At 40.8% G+C, this 14,318-nt stretch overlaps 1 protein-coding gene across 1 annotated transcript in view; it reads right to left on the reverse strand.

Moving 5' to 3' along the window:
* Window positions 1-473: 473 nt before the first annotated feature.
* ST8SIA1 (ST8 alpha-N-acetyl-neuraminide alpha-2,8-sialyltransferase 1) overlaps window positions 474-14,318 on the reverse strand; it is a 157,653-nt gene continuing 143,808 nt past the window's right edge. Inside the window, exon 5 of the mRNA XM_085542144.1 lies at window positions 474-495. Within this exon, the coding sequence (XP_085398270.1) occupies window positions 489-495 (7 nt within the window). The 3' untranslated portion in view covers window positions 474-488. The remainder of the gene's footprint in view (window positions 496-14,318) is intronic.

A 14,318-nucleotide genomic window follows, 5' to 3' on the forward strand; every position in this document is an offset into this window, starting at 1 on the left:
GCTTTGGCTCCATACCAAGAAGGCATTAGCAAAGCATGGATCCCACCTACAGTTATTTCCATTTTATCCCACCGTGCTTCACCTTGCCTGTTATTTGTCTTCTGCACCTTGGGCACCAGCACCAAGCAAATGTAAAAGAAATACTGAAATGCACAAACTCCCTTGTTAAAAGTGAATTTATACCCAGGTTCTTCTGCATTTCCTTCATCAGCTGAGTTTCTGCTGTGGCCAAATAATGGTCTGACATGGCCAAAGGAATGCAATGGTGATGCACCACTCACATGGAGTTGTTGGAGATGGGGATATATTTTTCTATCGTTCTCCTTATTATTGCAGCCCCCTGCAAGGAATACACCAGAAAACTCATGAAGAAAAACAAGCCAGGTAAACAAGCAGTGCCCAGTACAAATCATTTTAGAGTCATGCTTGGAACTGACCTTCAAGAAGTGTCTATATGGTGGAGAGCAGCACATTTTTTGTATTTCTGTTCAAGACCTACAAGAAAATTAATAGGTAAGTAGGCATAACTGCTTCAGGGAGATCTGAAGTTTTTGCCATCTAATCACCTTGCTTTGTCCCCCAGGTCTGTTAAATGACCATATAGTCAGAACTCAAAACAGTGAAAAGCTATTACTTGGGAGAAGGTAGAAAGGCAACAAAAGCAATATCATTATAATAGCCCTAGGACATACATGTTAGCAATAACATAGGAATAAAGGATTTCATGATTTTTTCAGTGGCATCAGTTAAATATTTGATGTTTCCCAAGTATGCTTTTCACTTGTAATGACAATTAATTTGTGCCCATTGTTCCATCTCCAAGTGCCTATCTTTCATGAGAGCGAAACATTTGCATCGGTCTTGGCCAAACTAGTAACAATTACCAAAATAATTGTAACTTACCCATTTAGACAATTGCTGACAGCTGTTTGACAGATGAAAATATCCTGTTTGGGTTATCTCAACAGTCAGTCTTGCACAGCTGACTATTGCTCCAAAAATTGCATGTTCTACAAGGAGGATGGCCTTTTTAGGAAAGGGAGAGCATGAAAAAGAGCCTGAGTAGCCAAAAGTAATAGGCAAACACCCACCATGCAGACAATCCAAAGAACTGAATAGCAGTGTCTCTATACTTTATATGTTACTGGACAGAATGTCCCATCTATAATGAAAGGGCACAATATTGCTTGCGCCGAAGACTTTTTCCCACCCTGTGATACTGTGGTTACTGTGATTGTACTGCACAAACCAGAGCTATCTTTAAAATGACTGGGATAGGCAGTAGCAAAAAGAAAATTGCTGACAATACTGAGTACATCTTCATTGAATCGGGGTGTGATCAGATTTCAAGCTCCAGGCTTAGCCTGCAGAACAATGCTGCAATCTAAACACATCCATAATAGCTGATGTGACACTAGAGACCTGTAAGAATATTAGACTATCAGTGTATGAAATGATTTAATAAGCCTTGTGAAGAAGGAAGGAAATAAGAACTTCTTCATGAATTGATATAATGGAAATATAACCTTCTGTTAGGATAAAATCCAGACAGTGATGGTTCATACTCTACTAAATCTGCATTTAGTACCAGTACAACTGCATTAGAAATAGTACTAGCTGCTTTGCTGCCCACACTTCAAGAAAGCTATTGAAAAAGTATAAGGCTGAGAAAAGCAATCTAGAAGTTGTCAAAGGCTTACAATACATTCTGCAGAGAGTCCTGAAGAACTCGAATGTAAGTTTCGTGAGGCAGTGAGGGACTGATGATCATAGGCCTGCAAATATTTCTGTAGAGGCAAATATGTGCAAACACAGCTTTCTTCATCCTAGCAGGCAGGCAGTGATCCTGATTTCTTCAGCCCAACGGGCAGTGGAAGACAAGTGACCTTACCATAAAGTCAGATGACTTCAGAATAGAAATGAGGCGCACCTGTTACCAGTGAAGTTATTACACTTCCTTATTTTTTTCCCAACAGAAACACTAGCCCCGTGCTTTAGCTTCCTTCCTACTTAGGAGAATTTCTCCCTGCAGCCTCCCCTCACTTCTGTTCACATCTGTGTAAATAAATTTTTCAAGCAGAATACACACAATTTCTGCAAGCATAGAGCAACTACTTCTTGGGTGATTCACACAGTAAATGGAAAGGAGTTAGTGTCACTGTGGTAAACATAGGGCACATGTCAAGTCTTTGCTAGACAAGTACCAGTGATCTGAGGGATTTCTTGGGAAGGTTTGATCATTGGGCTACCTCTGGTTCTGAATGGTTTTTTTTTTCCTTTGTTTTCTGAATTTTTTTTAAATTATATTTCTAATTCTTCTGTTCTGAGAACCAGGTATCCAGAAAGTTGTCAGTCCATGGAACTGGAGTATTAACTCTTCAATTCACTGAGCTTTACATGATGTTATGATGTGTAATACCAATAGCTACAATCACAAATCCATGACAGATTCCTTCATCTTCCCAGCTAGGACTGGAAACACAGCGTGACAGTAAGGTGATGCCTTCCAAAGGTTTTGTGATTAACATTGATACCATTCCTTAATCACCATACCTTAAGCCATTCTTTCCCAAGGATTTCTTTCTGAAAGCAGAAATCACCCATTACAAGATTAGAAATAGTAAACTCACAGACTTCCTGTTTGTTTCATAACTATTTTGTTTGTTTTCTTCTGTTTGTTAAACACCAGAAAAGACTGAAACTGGAATTTGGGAAAATGCCTGAGTTGTGCCTCTCATCCGTGTGTGCTTCCTCCATCAAACAAACAGAGACTGACCTGGGGATCATCATGTTCTAATGTAGTTTGCAGGGAGACTGAGATTGAGCTTCACATGCTGAAGGCCTTTACAGACTAAGTTTATACAAAGCTTCACAATATCACATCAGGATCTTTCAGTGTTCATTACAAAAGTTTCCCTAGGAGAGGGCTCAGATCTTCCTAGCATTCTATGCAGAAGTCCTGGAAAGGCAGGGAACCAACCTGAAACAACCCTGAAAGTGTTAAAAAATTGCTTATCTCATCCTGGAATCTCTGCTCACAATACTTGCACACTGCAACCACAGCTGACACCTCTAAAAACCTCTGCTCTTGTATAATCACAACTTCCCAAGGTGTGAACACTGTTTTTGAGGCCCTGGAGTAACCACTTTTTGAGGATTTCCTGCATCTGCTCCATGGGGTGGCAACTGAGCGTAGTGAAGCAGAAAGCACACTCCATTGCCAGGTCTTGCTTTTAGTCACGTAGGCTGCTGTGTTTCACGCTGATGAAGGTGGCATGTAAGCTGAGCTTGTATTTTATATCATCTGTGATCCTGATTCTCACCAGGGTCTCAGGTGGACCTAGCGTATAATCTTCCTCCTCTGGTTCATTTTCTCTTCAGTGACACATCAGTAACAGTCATCCTAATAAGGCTTGTGGGATTTATCATAGAATCATAGAATCACCAAGGTTGGAAAAGACCTAAAAGATCATCCAGTCCAACCGCTGCAGAGGATTTTTCTTCTCCTTGAGCATGGTTGGCTGGTTGTTGCAGATTCCTATGCTATGTTTAGAGCTCCCCAAGACTAAAGAGAACGCTTTCTCTGACTATAGTCAGGGATACATGTGAAGCCCCTCTTTCAACCCCTGCAAGATGCCACTAGATATCCTGTGATGAGGAAGAAGGTGAGCAGGGGCTGAGCACAGCCCTTTCCTTGGAGGCTACCTGCCAATACCATCCACCTCCAGCTGGGGCTGTGGGTTAGGGTGCATGAGAGGGAGCAGGAATGGACACAGCTCTTTTGGTCCTTCCTAATATAGGTGAGAAGTCAACAGGAATCATGCCTAAGATTTATCTGGCCACCACTTTCTCATTGTGCGCAAGGGCTTCCTGAGATCCTCTTGACTTTGCTTTTCTCCTCCAACTACCTCCCCTGCCTCAAAAGGCCACAGAGACCTGCTGTGTTTTCACTCTTTGATCACATCAGTACTGTCAGCTCTCAGGCCAGCACTTGTGATGCTTCTCTGTTCGCAGGCACAGCAGGAAATTGATGCAGATGATATGTCAAATGAACACAGAGCCAAAGTCCAATTGCTTTCACGTGTGGAGGAGGTGACACTGAAAAGCAGTTGGCTCAATGCATTAAAATCCCTCAAAATTTTTCAAAACCTCTTCAAATATAATATATATATTTATTTATTTATTTATATTTATATTTATATTTATAATATTTATTATATTATATTATATTTATTATATTTATTTATTTATATATATATATATTGATATCAATATATCAAAGTTACAAAAAGGAAAAATTTCTACAAGTCTTTCTAGCCAACCTACAATCCCATATCTTTTCAACGGCCCCATGTTTATCGGGTTTCTGTTCATATTTTAATATATTCGTCATTGAAATATAGTCATTTAATCTATTTTTCACTATTACCTGATAATACAAAAGGGCAGGATTTACAGCCTTAACTTTAATCACTTGAGCATTCAGAAATTGTCAGAGGGGACAAAAATCTTAGTCTGACTTGTCTGCTATTTACAGCTACGGCAAGGAAATCCAAGAGCCATAAAATTACCTGCCAACAGTTCAATTTCTTTGCATATATCTGAGTCAGAAAAAATAGTTATTTGTGAAATAAAAAATGATCTCTGTCCAAGGAATGTGGAAACAGGCAGGAAAGCTGTGGCTGGCTGGCCCTGCTTGCCTGCAAAGGGATCTACTACTTTAGACCTGCAGGAATGTGAAAGGCTGAAGGCAGAGGGGAAAGAGCAGATCCTGAGGATTGAAAATGTCACCTGGAATGGCTACAAGAACTATTTCGCTGCGCATTGCTGCACTGTGCACAGGAAAAGGGGGTCTAGATCCCAGCAAAACATTGCTAGTAGGAGTGGGCTAGGTGTGCTGATGAAAAACTCAATGCCAACTCAAAGAATGAGAGCACCTGTGCAGGAGACTGTCTTGGTATACTGGATTAAATGTGTGCATCAGCTCATTCTAGAAAAGAAACCAACAACAACAACATAACCCTTTTAGGTGGGTCTTGAGACATTATGAAGTAAGAGTTTGAGTGTGCAGGAGGTTCTAACCAAGTAAAGTCAAGTCCTCTTTCCTGGGATGGTATGCTTACTGTACACATGCAGTATGAGGATGATATTAAACATCCTCATATTCACAGGAACCCCACAAAGCAGCACTGGGATCCCTAATGGCTGTTTTTTTTTCAGAAAAACTGATCTACAGCCAGTCACACATGTTCAGATCTCAATTTTATAGGGGAACGTAGAAAAAATGCTACAAAAAAAGTCACTTGTGTGTGTGCTGCTGCACACCAGAGAGCTGTGTATAGTGTTAGTCCATAACCTGTGGGTAATTCATACCTGTGGGCAGCTTTGATTTCATGAGGATGTTCCAAGAATACACCACAAAAACTTTCACTACTGTTTCCTCCACTTCTACCAGCCCTATATAAACAGGGAAGAAAACACAAAGGCATAAATGCCTTTTGAAAGGATGGAAACCCTAGCAGTCCCGTCTGCATTTAAGGACATTTTGTGAGCAATGGAGGGCTGCTCTAGTTCACCTCTTTCTGCTCCTGCTCCAGCCCCACATAAGGTGCTTCTCACTGGCAGAAGGTGCTGACGTGAATGAGAGTTCCACAAACACCAGTTTTCTCTACAGAGATCTGCACTGCTCTGCCTAGGATCTGGTGAGGGTAATGCTGGCTGTCAGAAACAAGGAGCCACAAGAGGGCTTGCCAGGTTTGACAAATATCCAGGCAGTTATCACCAAGTCAACATCTGTGTTATAAACAGCAGAAAAAAAAAGAGAGCTGGCTGAAGACAACTACTGAGTTTGGATTTGAACCAGCAGAACACATTGCATATGCAGCATCAGAGTGCAGTGCTTCCTTGGGAGCTTGGGAGCACCACAGCAAGGAGAGTGGCTGCAGGGAAATGAAACTGCATAACCCAGGGGTGAATAGGCTTGAAAGTGTTTTATTCTTGTGCTGTGAAACATTTGATTTTACTAAAGATGGCGGCTAATTTAGGGACTGGAAGGAGGCAAATTGCAATTCTGGTCACAAAATAAATCATTCTAGAACTATCCACGGCAGACTGTTTGTGGTATGCTACAAACGAATGGATGTTATGGAAAAGAGAACGTGCCTAATAGAGATTGAGATAACTAAACTGTGATCATGGAGACAACCCAAAAAAATCTAGAGGTAAGTAGAATCTGAAAAGTTATTAACGATGAAAGGCAACAGATACTAGAAAACTTAATGAAAATCCAAAGTAGAAAACACTAAGCAATTTTAAAACATAGGGCAACAATCACACCAAACACACTGGGAGATATGTGCTGTCAGATATAGATCTGAAGCAGAAAACCAGGCATGATAGAACAGTTGCAGAAGGCAAAACCTCTTAGTGTCAGAAAATATGGGATCTGCTGTTGCTACTTCAAAATCTAGGTCACGTTGCCACATGTGGTCATGGTAGTGATGGGTTGATGGTTGGTCTGGATGATCTTAGTGGTCTTTTCCAACCTTAATGATGCTATGATTCTATGATCTGGGGCCTCCCTTGCCTCTGTGCAGAGCAGGCTGAGTGCATGCAGTTAGACTGATGGCTGCAGCAGCATAAGTGGCCTCACAAAGTTACTGCTATCAATACTGCTTCTGAAGAGCTGCTACCAGCTGAGCTGAAGGCCCCATCAACAGCCATCCATTCCATGTGGGGTGTCAGCAGCAGGGACAAGGCTTAGCTGTGACCCAGCCATGCCATCCATGGCATCAGGTTGTCAGCACTGCACAGGCCTCTCCCGTGGCCTTCACACCAGCATGCCATATCTGGCATCTGGTCTTAATACAGAGCAGGAAAACATGTCTTTAAAATGTAAGCCATACTAGTTGTGGATACAAACAACAGCAATTAAAAAAGAAAAGGAAGAAAATAGGAAACCAAAAATGAAAGAAACTATCTCTGCATAAGAACTGAGCAGTAGACTTTCGGCCTAAATTAAAGGTAGATCAAGATAGATCACCTCAGCTTCGTGGTGGCTGTAAGAGAGAAAATGAGCACATGTCTTTCCTCACTTACTTCATAGTCAAAATCAAACAAAAATATAGTTACTTCCACTAATTTTCCCTTAAGCTCTTTGTGCGAATTCATTCATCTTCCCTTGGGACTCATCTTTTCTAGCTTTCCAAAAAGTTTTTCAGCAGCACTGAAATGTATGTGTTGTTTTCAACTGTTTGACATGTCTAAGCCTGTCACCAGGAGACCAGCCTCTTGGGGTCTCTCCCTGAGCCCATCTAAAGTCAGCCTCAGCTGCTGACCAAAGCTGGAGACAAAGCTGAGAGGCCAGCTTGATGTACAGAAGGATGAGGGCAAACACTAAGTCTGGTTTTTTACTGCTTTGTTTCTGCTAGGACATACTAAGTCTGCCAAAAAGCCTACCTTCCTGATACTTCCAGTCTGTTTTGCATGAGAAAAAAACATGCTGCTAATTAACCAGAAACATGCTTTTCTCCTAATCAAGGTAGCATGATCACCCATTGCTCTTGCTTCATACAGCTCACTGATGCTTTTCTTCCCATTAGTCTTGTACACATCTGCCTCATGCAGAACAATATTTTTTAGCACAGTTTTTCCTCTTGCAATTACCCATGCCCTTTGTCAGACTATCTCCAGTAACTTCTGAATTTGCAAACACTTGGATTCTATGACCTGCTTCTTGGCCACTACTGTGAGTGTGAACAGCATGACTGCTCAGGGAAACACACAGTATCCTCACATCAAAATCAACCACCAGCTGCAGTTACAACCACACACGGCAAGATTTTACCTTAATCTATTAGGATATACTAGATGAATACTGGCGCAGTCCTTCCATAACTAACTGCTCTGTGGAGGTCATTTTAAACGCTGTGGGAAGAGCTTCTGTTTTGTGATAGTTCATATTTTTAATTATTGTTTACACTTCAGAGTCACTGTTCATGTGTATTCTGCAAATATCTGAATGTACCATGTTCTGCCAATACATACCATATGCTACAGACAATACAAGCAGTCTTTTTTGTTTTATTTTTCTTTTGAGGTAGAAAGTATAATCATTTAATCAGAGACAGTATGTTTGATTGCACAGCTTAATCTACTCACAGACTCCAAGCAACACCTTACTGTGCCTCACTACCACAAAGAGAAGTCTGTGCAGGTATGTCCCTCCATGCTGATATCATGGCACATTACATCATATCACGCAACTGTCAAAAGTCAGGTCTGGAAGCAAAAATAATAGAAATTCAAGCCATTTATCACTCTTTCCACCCACACAGACCTCAAACTACTTCACTGCATTCTACAAATGGCCTAGTTACCATACTCCAATATAGAAGAGTATGAGAGATTTGCAGGTTCTTTTTTTGGTTCACTCATGCCTACCATAACAACTGGCAACAATTTTCTTCACATTTGAAAAGCAGAAACTAAAAGCATTATCCATTTCCAAAACCTTCTTTCAACAGATGGGCCCAGAGGCTACATCTATACCAATAAACTATGCCCAGTGATTTCCCACTGGTCTTGCCCACATGTACATTAATAAAATCCTGCCCAAAACAAGAGATGTGGTCTTTGACATACAAAGGGCTTTTGGGAATGATCCACGAATTGTCCTTGTTCCTAAAATGTGCCTGGCAACCATTTGGGAGGGCCCCAGCTGGCAAAGGCACAGTATCATACTGACAGCTTACTAGTAAGAGTGATGGTGTTCCTGTGTCTGGGAGCCAATCCAGGCACCACGGAGCTTACTAGCACAGAGGGAGCCATAAAGTGTCTAGCGATGAAAAACAGCAGGTCGTAACTCATCCCCATTTCTCCAGCGTGGGAATCCACCAAGGACAACCCAAACCACTAGGATCCACTCTGTCATGCTACACTGAAACACATCTCACCCTACTGAAATGAATGCTCTTACTTTAGCATCCATTGCTATCTAGCATCAATCCATTACATGGCTGCCAAATAGCTCAGATGTGCTTAGACAGAAAGCTTTCTGCATGGCCCGGTAAGTATTGAGATGGAAGCCAGTGTCAATAGCTGTGGATAATGGTTACATTAACCAGTTGCATGGGATTTGCCCTTCCAGATCCCTGCATTTGCTAATATATCTAGCTCTTTTGGAATGATGCATGGGCTCTGTAGAGGATGGTTCCTTTTTTTTTTTTTTTCTTAAAAAACAAATATTGTCCTCAAAAAAGCTGTGTTATTTTTAGTGATTTTGGAAGCATTATTTTTTTTGAAAGCTTTAGTAGAAGAACCTGTCCAAAAAAATTCTTAGAAAGAGTAAAGCAGAAATCTGCTGAAAACCATGTCCCAGCAATGCCTTAGGCTGAATTTGGAAGCTTCCCAGAATGTATCTAAAACATCACGGGACATTTTGAAAACCCAAACCTTCATCTTTTGTTGCTGTAAAATTCTGCTGCTGATTTCTATTTCATATAATCTTCTCCATCTTTGCTCAGGTTGTACCTGGGTGCAGTTAAATCTTATTCTGGAAGCCTGTCTTTAAGGGCTAAATGCATATCAACAAACCAATTAAAAACAATAAATGAAATGTAACAGCACTATGAAGCGCTTACAATGATGTGGATAACTCCCTGAACACTTTCACTTTAACAGAAAGGTAAATGGCTGGCAAGATTTTCCAGCATGTGTTTCTTGGCAGATTCATTTCTGTTCTTTCCAAATCAAACTGAAGCAGAGTTCCTAATTCTCCTGCCTTTCGATTTCTGGTGAACTAAGCTTGAACTCAACTTACAGTTTTATTAATCCTGTGTAATTTTTCCAGAAATCCTGCTACTCTTTAAATCCAAACCATCTGTCTGCAAGTTGCTTTAGCACAGAGGTGAACTTTTCCCTTTGCACCTCGGATTTGTACAGATCATTATCTGAAATCAAAAGTCTTGTTCATATTCTGTTTCACTACGTACACGCCAGAAGGTTTGAATAATATTGGAAATTGACCAAAATATGAACACATTCCTTCTAATCACACTTTATCTTGAGAAAGACTTCAACAATCAAATTTGTTAATGAAGAAAAAAAAAAGAGGGAGAAGGGAAGAGGAAAACAAAGATCTAAAGATCTTGCCCAAATTGCTGGTGGTAATGCACTGAGTTGAACATGAGGTTCTTGATGGATGGAGTGGGCCGGCGAGGCCAAAGTGCTCAGCAAGTGCCAGCAGTTGTTGGTTACTTGATACCAGAGGATAAATTATTGTCTTGTTTGAACCTAAACCTGAATCAAGCCAAGATTATTTCAGGCCAGAGAATCCATTACATGAGACAAAAAGCATGGATACAAATGTCAACTTGCTTCATTTACTGACATGGCTGAATGCTTTATTAACAGACACATTGGCTGTAGAGATAACTTTCCAAATCTTGCATATGTAATCGAATCAATTCTGCTCCCAAAATTATGCTGGGGTTTGTTTATTTAACAACTTCCATAACATTTGTTTTCATTAGCCTCCAGATATTACCCTGCTGGATCAGGAGACTATAAATTACTTCTACAGGATGATCAAGTGATATTCTTCTACCTGAGGGCTTTGCAGCTTGCTTATCTGAGTGGTGATCAAAATTATAAGGCTCTTATAGAGGTAGGCAAGAGAAAAAGAAGAATCTACCTCTTTTCAGGTGCCTGTATTCCTGCTTACAAATATTATGTAATATATGTATGATACAGTGAAGATTTCTGCATGCATACACGGGGTAATTCCACAGCCAGGAAACACCATTTCCTGGTATTTTAGTATTTTAGATCAGGTAGCTTACTCTGTTCAGTGGTTCTGTACTGCTGTCTGTAAATACTGAAGATGGACAGCCTGTGGCAGGCATTTGTGGAAGAAATTGCATAATACTTGTTTCCACTTTCTAAATATATCTGCCTTGAGCTCTACTTGGTGCCAGCAGGGTTTGCAAGATTAAGACCAGGAGATTTATTGACTCAGAACCGCATGCGCTTTAAAAATATGAAGTTTTATAACAGCAGTTATATAGCAGTTAATACTATAATATCTAACATAATATATAACATGATTTAAGATATTATACATAATAGTTTTACAGCATTAATACCCACATGCATTATGAATAAATGCCAGTATTTGTCAGAAACATGATGTTGTCACCACCCGCAAAAGCACAATTTTAACAGGATTGGTTTTCTGTACTCCTCTTTCTCTCCCCACTACTGCACATGCTGGTATGCACAAGTTGTAGGCTTGACTTACTCAGAGCTGCCAACACTCAAGAGTTACAGAAGGCTGGAATGAAGTGTCAGAGGAAGAAAAGTAAAAGGGTGAGAGCATCCTTATCTTATACTACTACGTTATACTATTATTATGTTATACTATTACTGTGTTATGTTAGTCTTATTGCACAATACTACTTGCATTTTGGTTTCTATCTGGACGCCTACCTGTGCAACCTGGTCTAGGATGCCTGCTTTGGCAGGGGGGTTGGACTCGATGACCTCTGGAGGTCCCTACCAACCCCTATAATTCTGTGATTCTGTGATTCATCTGAAGAAGCTGGATGAAGATGTAACACTATAATGACACATCTAAGGGAGGGGAACTTGTGAGGCAGTAGTTTGGCAAACTCACAGTGAAACACGAGGATCAAAATTAGACTAATCTGCTTCACTTTATTCATAGCCTCATCTGCTTCTTCCTGCTCTAGCTGGCTCTCTTTCTTTTCCTTCTCTCTGAAGACCCAAGTACAGACTGTTTGAGCCCAGATAAAACACTGCTAAACCTTGGTATTAACATTTGATTTGATCCAGAGCCTCCTTACAAATAATGTGCTTGTGGAAGTACCCATGAAATTTCATGCAGGAACAGTCAGTGTGTTACTTCAAACTAAGGTTATGCATTTACCCATACTTTCCAATTATTCTTCCTCCCTCCCTGAAAAGTATTCAATATTAGTAGTCAAAATGGCTGAATAAATGTTCCTAAAAGTCTATCCAAAAGAAATGCAATCACAGAAGTCTAAGTCATGAAGACAGGCACTTCAGAATTAGAAGATATGAGGATTGCATTTATCCACGCAACTTCACTTCCCAGATCATTTCACTTCCCTTGAGTTTGTACTGAGCAATTTTTACTCTTGTTTCCTTCCAAACATAAACTTCTGCTTTGTACACTGACTAAATCATTATGTTTATTTCTGCTTTTATCTATTTCTTTAGTGCAGTTGCCCCAAGCTAACTAAAGTTCATACCATCAAGATAAGCACTGGTGAAAAAGTATTTGCTCCCTCCAGGCTACTTCTGAAGCATTTTCCCTATAGCATCTGCCTGAGTGTGTCAGATGTCTTTAACGCAGACAAACAGTTCTAGTGTTGCCGGTGGGGATCTGAGTGGAAACAAGAAGGAAGATGTGAAGCCTGCAGGTGAGGAGTGGGAGGAGAGCAGGAGGCGGGCAGAGAGCACCACACACAGCTGGGCTCAGGGAGGAGGAAGAAAGATGGAGCCCAGAAAGAAATGGAAAGCAAGTACTACAAAGGAAACAGAGTAAAAGAAGGCAAATAGAAGTTTTAGATTTGATTCTCTGGGTCTTGCTTTGTCTCAGAGCAACATTATTGACATCCCTGCAGCTCACAGCACATTTCTGGTTGGGTGAGACATCTGGAGCTCAGTCCTAATTTCAAAGTTCAGGCAGGTTGCTTAGGTCTTGTTCATTCACATTCTGTGTGGAAACTTCCAAGGGTGGAAACACCACATCAGGGTGCTTGGCCTAGTGTTAGACAACCTTCATAGTGAATTTTATCCTTTATACCTAATAGGGTGCTACTTGTAGCTGCTGCCTTTCATGCTTTCAGTGTGTACCTCTGAGGGGTGTCTAGCTCTTTGCCTTCCCAGCAGAAAGTTGAAGAACATCATTAGTCACCCCACAGACTTTCCTTGTTTGAGACAACAGAATCACTGAATCACAGAATCAGAAAGGACCCTAAGGATCATCTAGTGTTACCTCCCTGCTGAAGCAGGTTCCCTACAGTAGGTTACACAGGAAAGAATCCAGATTGGCCTTGAATAGCTCCAGGAAAGGAAACTCTAAAATCTCTCCGGGCAGTCTGTTCTGGTAACAAAGCAGAGATGAACAGCTGCCCCTGTTCCCTTTGGGTGTCCTGTGCTCCCACCCCACAGCCATGGACTCACTCCTATTTTCTGATATCTGTTGTACCAGGGGTTCAAAGCTGAACACAGTACTCCAAATGCAGACTCACAATTTCCTCATATGGGAAAACTCCCCTCCCTCATCCTCTTGGCTATGCCACGTAATGAATGCTCATCATCAGAGGCACGTGCTGGTGAATTAACACTCAAATTGCTGTGCTGTTCAGACCCTTTTGCTACAAAGGCTGTACTGTAGTCTGCTGGAATCTGTCCCACGTGGAAAACTTTGCATTTGTCTTTTTTTTTTTTTTTAATCAGCCATGAACTTTGCTGATGGCTGATATCTCCAACAATTATTCATCCAGACAGTTAATAATTCCAAGAGCTAAATCATGTTTGACAGGCCACATGTAATCTAAGCCAAAAGTGGCATGTCACTCACTGAACCTAAGGCCATACCACTGTCACTCATAATTTCCTTCTGTTGTCATGTTTTTGTCATTCGCCTGTCCCCAGACACGTCTGGTACATCACCAGAGTTGGGTTCTCCCACAGAGCTCTTGTCTGTAGACAGGGAGCATCCGCAATGGCAGTGAGTGGTAGATTTGGTGATGGGAAGCTTGAAGAAAGCAAGTGGTTAACACTGACAGGCTGAGCATCTGATCTACAATAGATGCGCTGTTAGATGTTTTTAATTGCTCTTACTAAAAATACTTGTTCAACCTGTTCAGGTCTTGAAACTAAAGGCTTTTTAAATCATTTAAATGAATTTTTTGAGTGATCTGTGTTCTAAAAGGAACTCTGGAACATACGGTGAAATAAAAATGCTCAGTTTTGGCTTGGAACTCTAAACAAGATTGTGACAGAACTATTTTAAACTTGCTGTTGTCTCTCCCATGCATATTTTCACAGTCTCATGTCCTTCCTGGAAAGTGTTACACTCACATGATTTTCAAGTACACTGCTTTATTTTGAAGTTCTTCTTTTTAAATTTAAACAGCACACACACAGTCTGACGATGGTTTGGCGTATACATTTGTATTATATTTTTAGCATTACGACAGATCATTTCTAACACTTTTGAACAGCCATCCCTCATGATCTGTGATGTATTTATTGTAGTAACCCCT

The sequence above is a fragment of the Coturnix japonica genome, chromosome 1 (assembly GCF_054131305.1).
Source record: "Coturnix japonica strain WE chromosome 1, WE-NBRP24, whole genome shotgun sequence".
Lineage (NCBI taxonomy): Eukaryota > Metazoa > Chordata > Aves > Galliformes > Phasianidae > Coturnix > Coturnix japonica.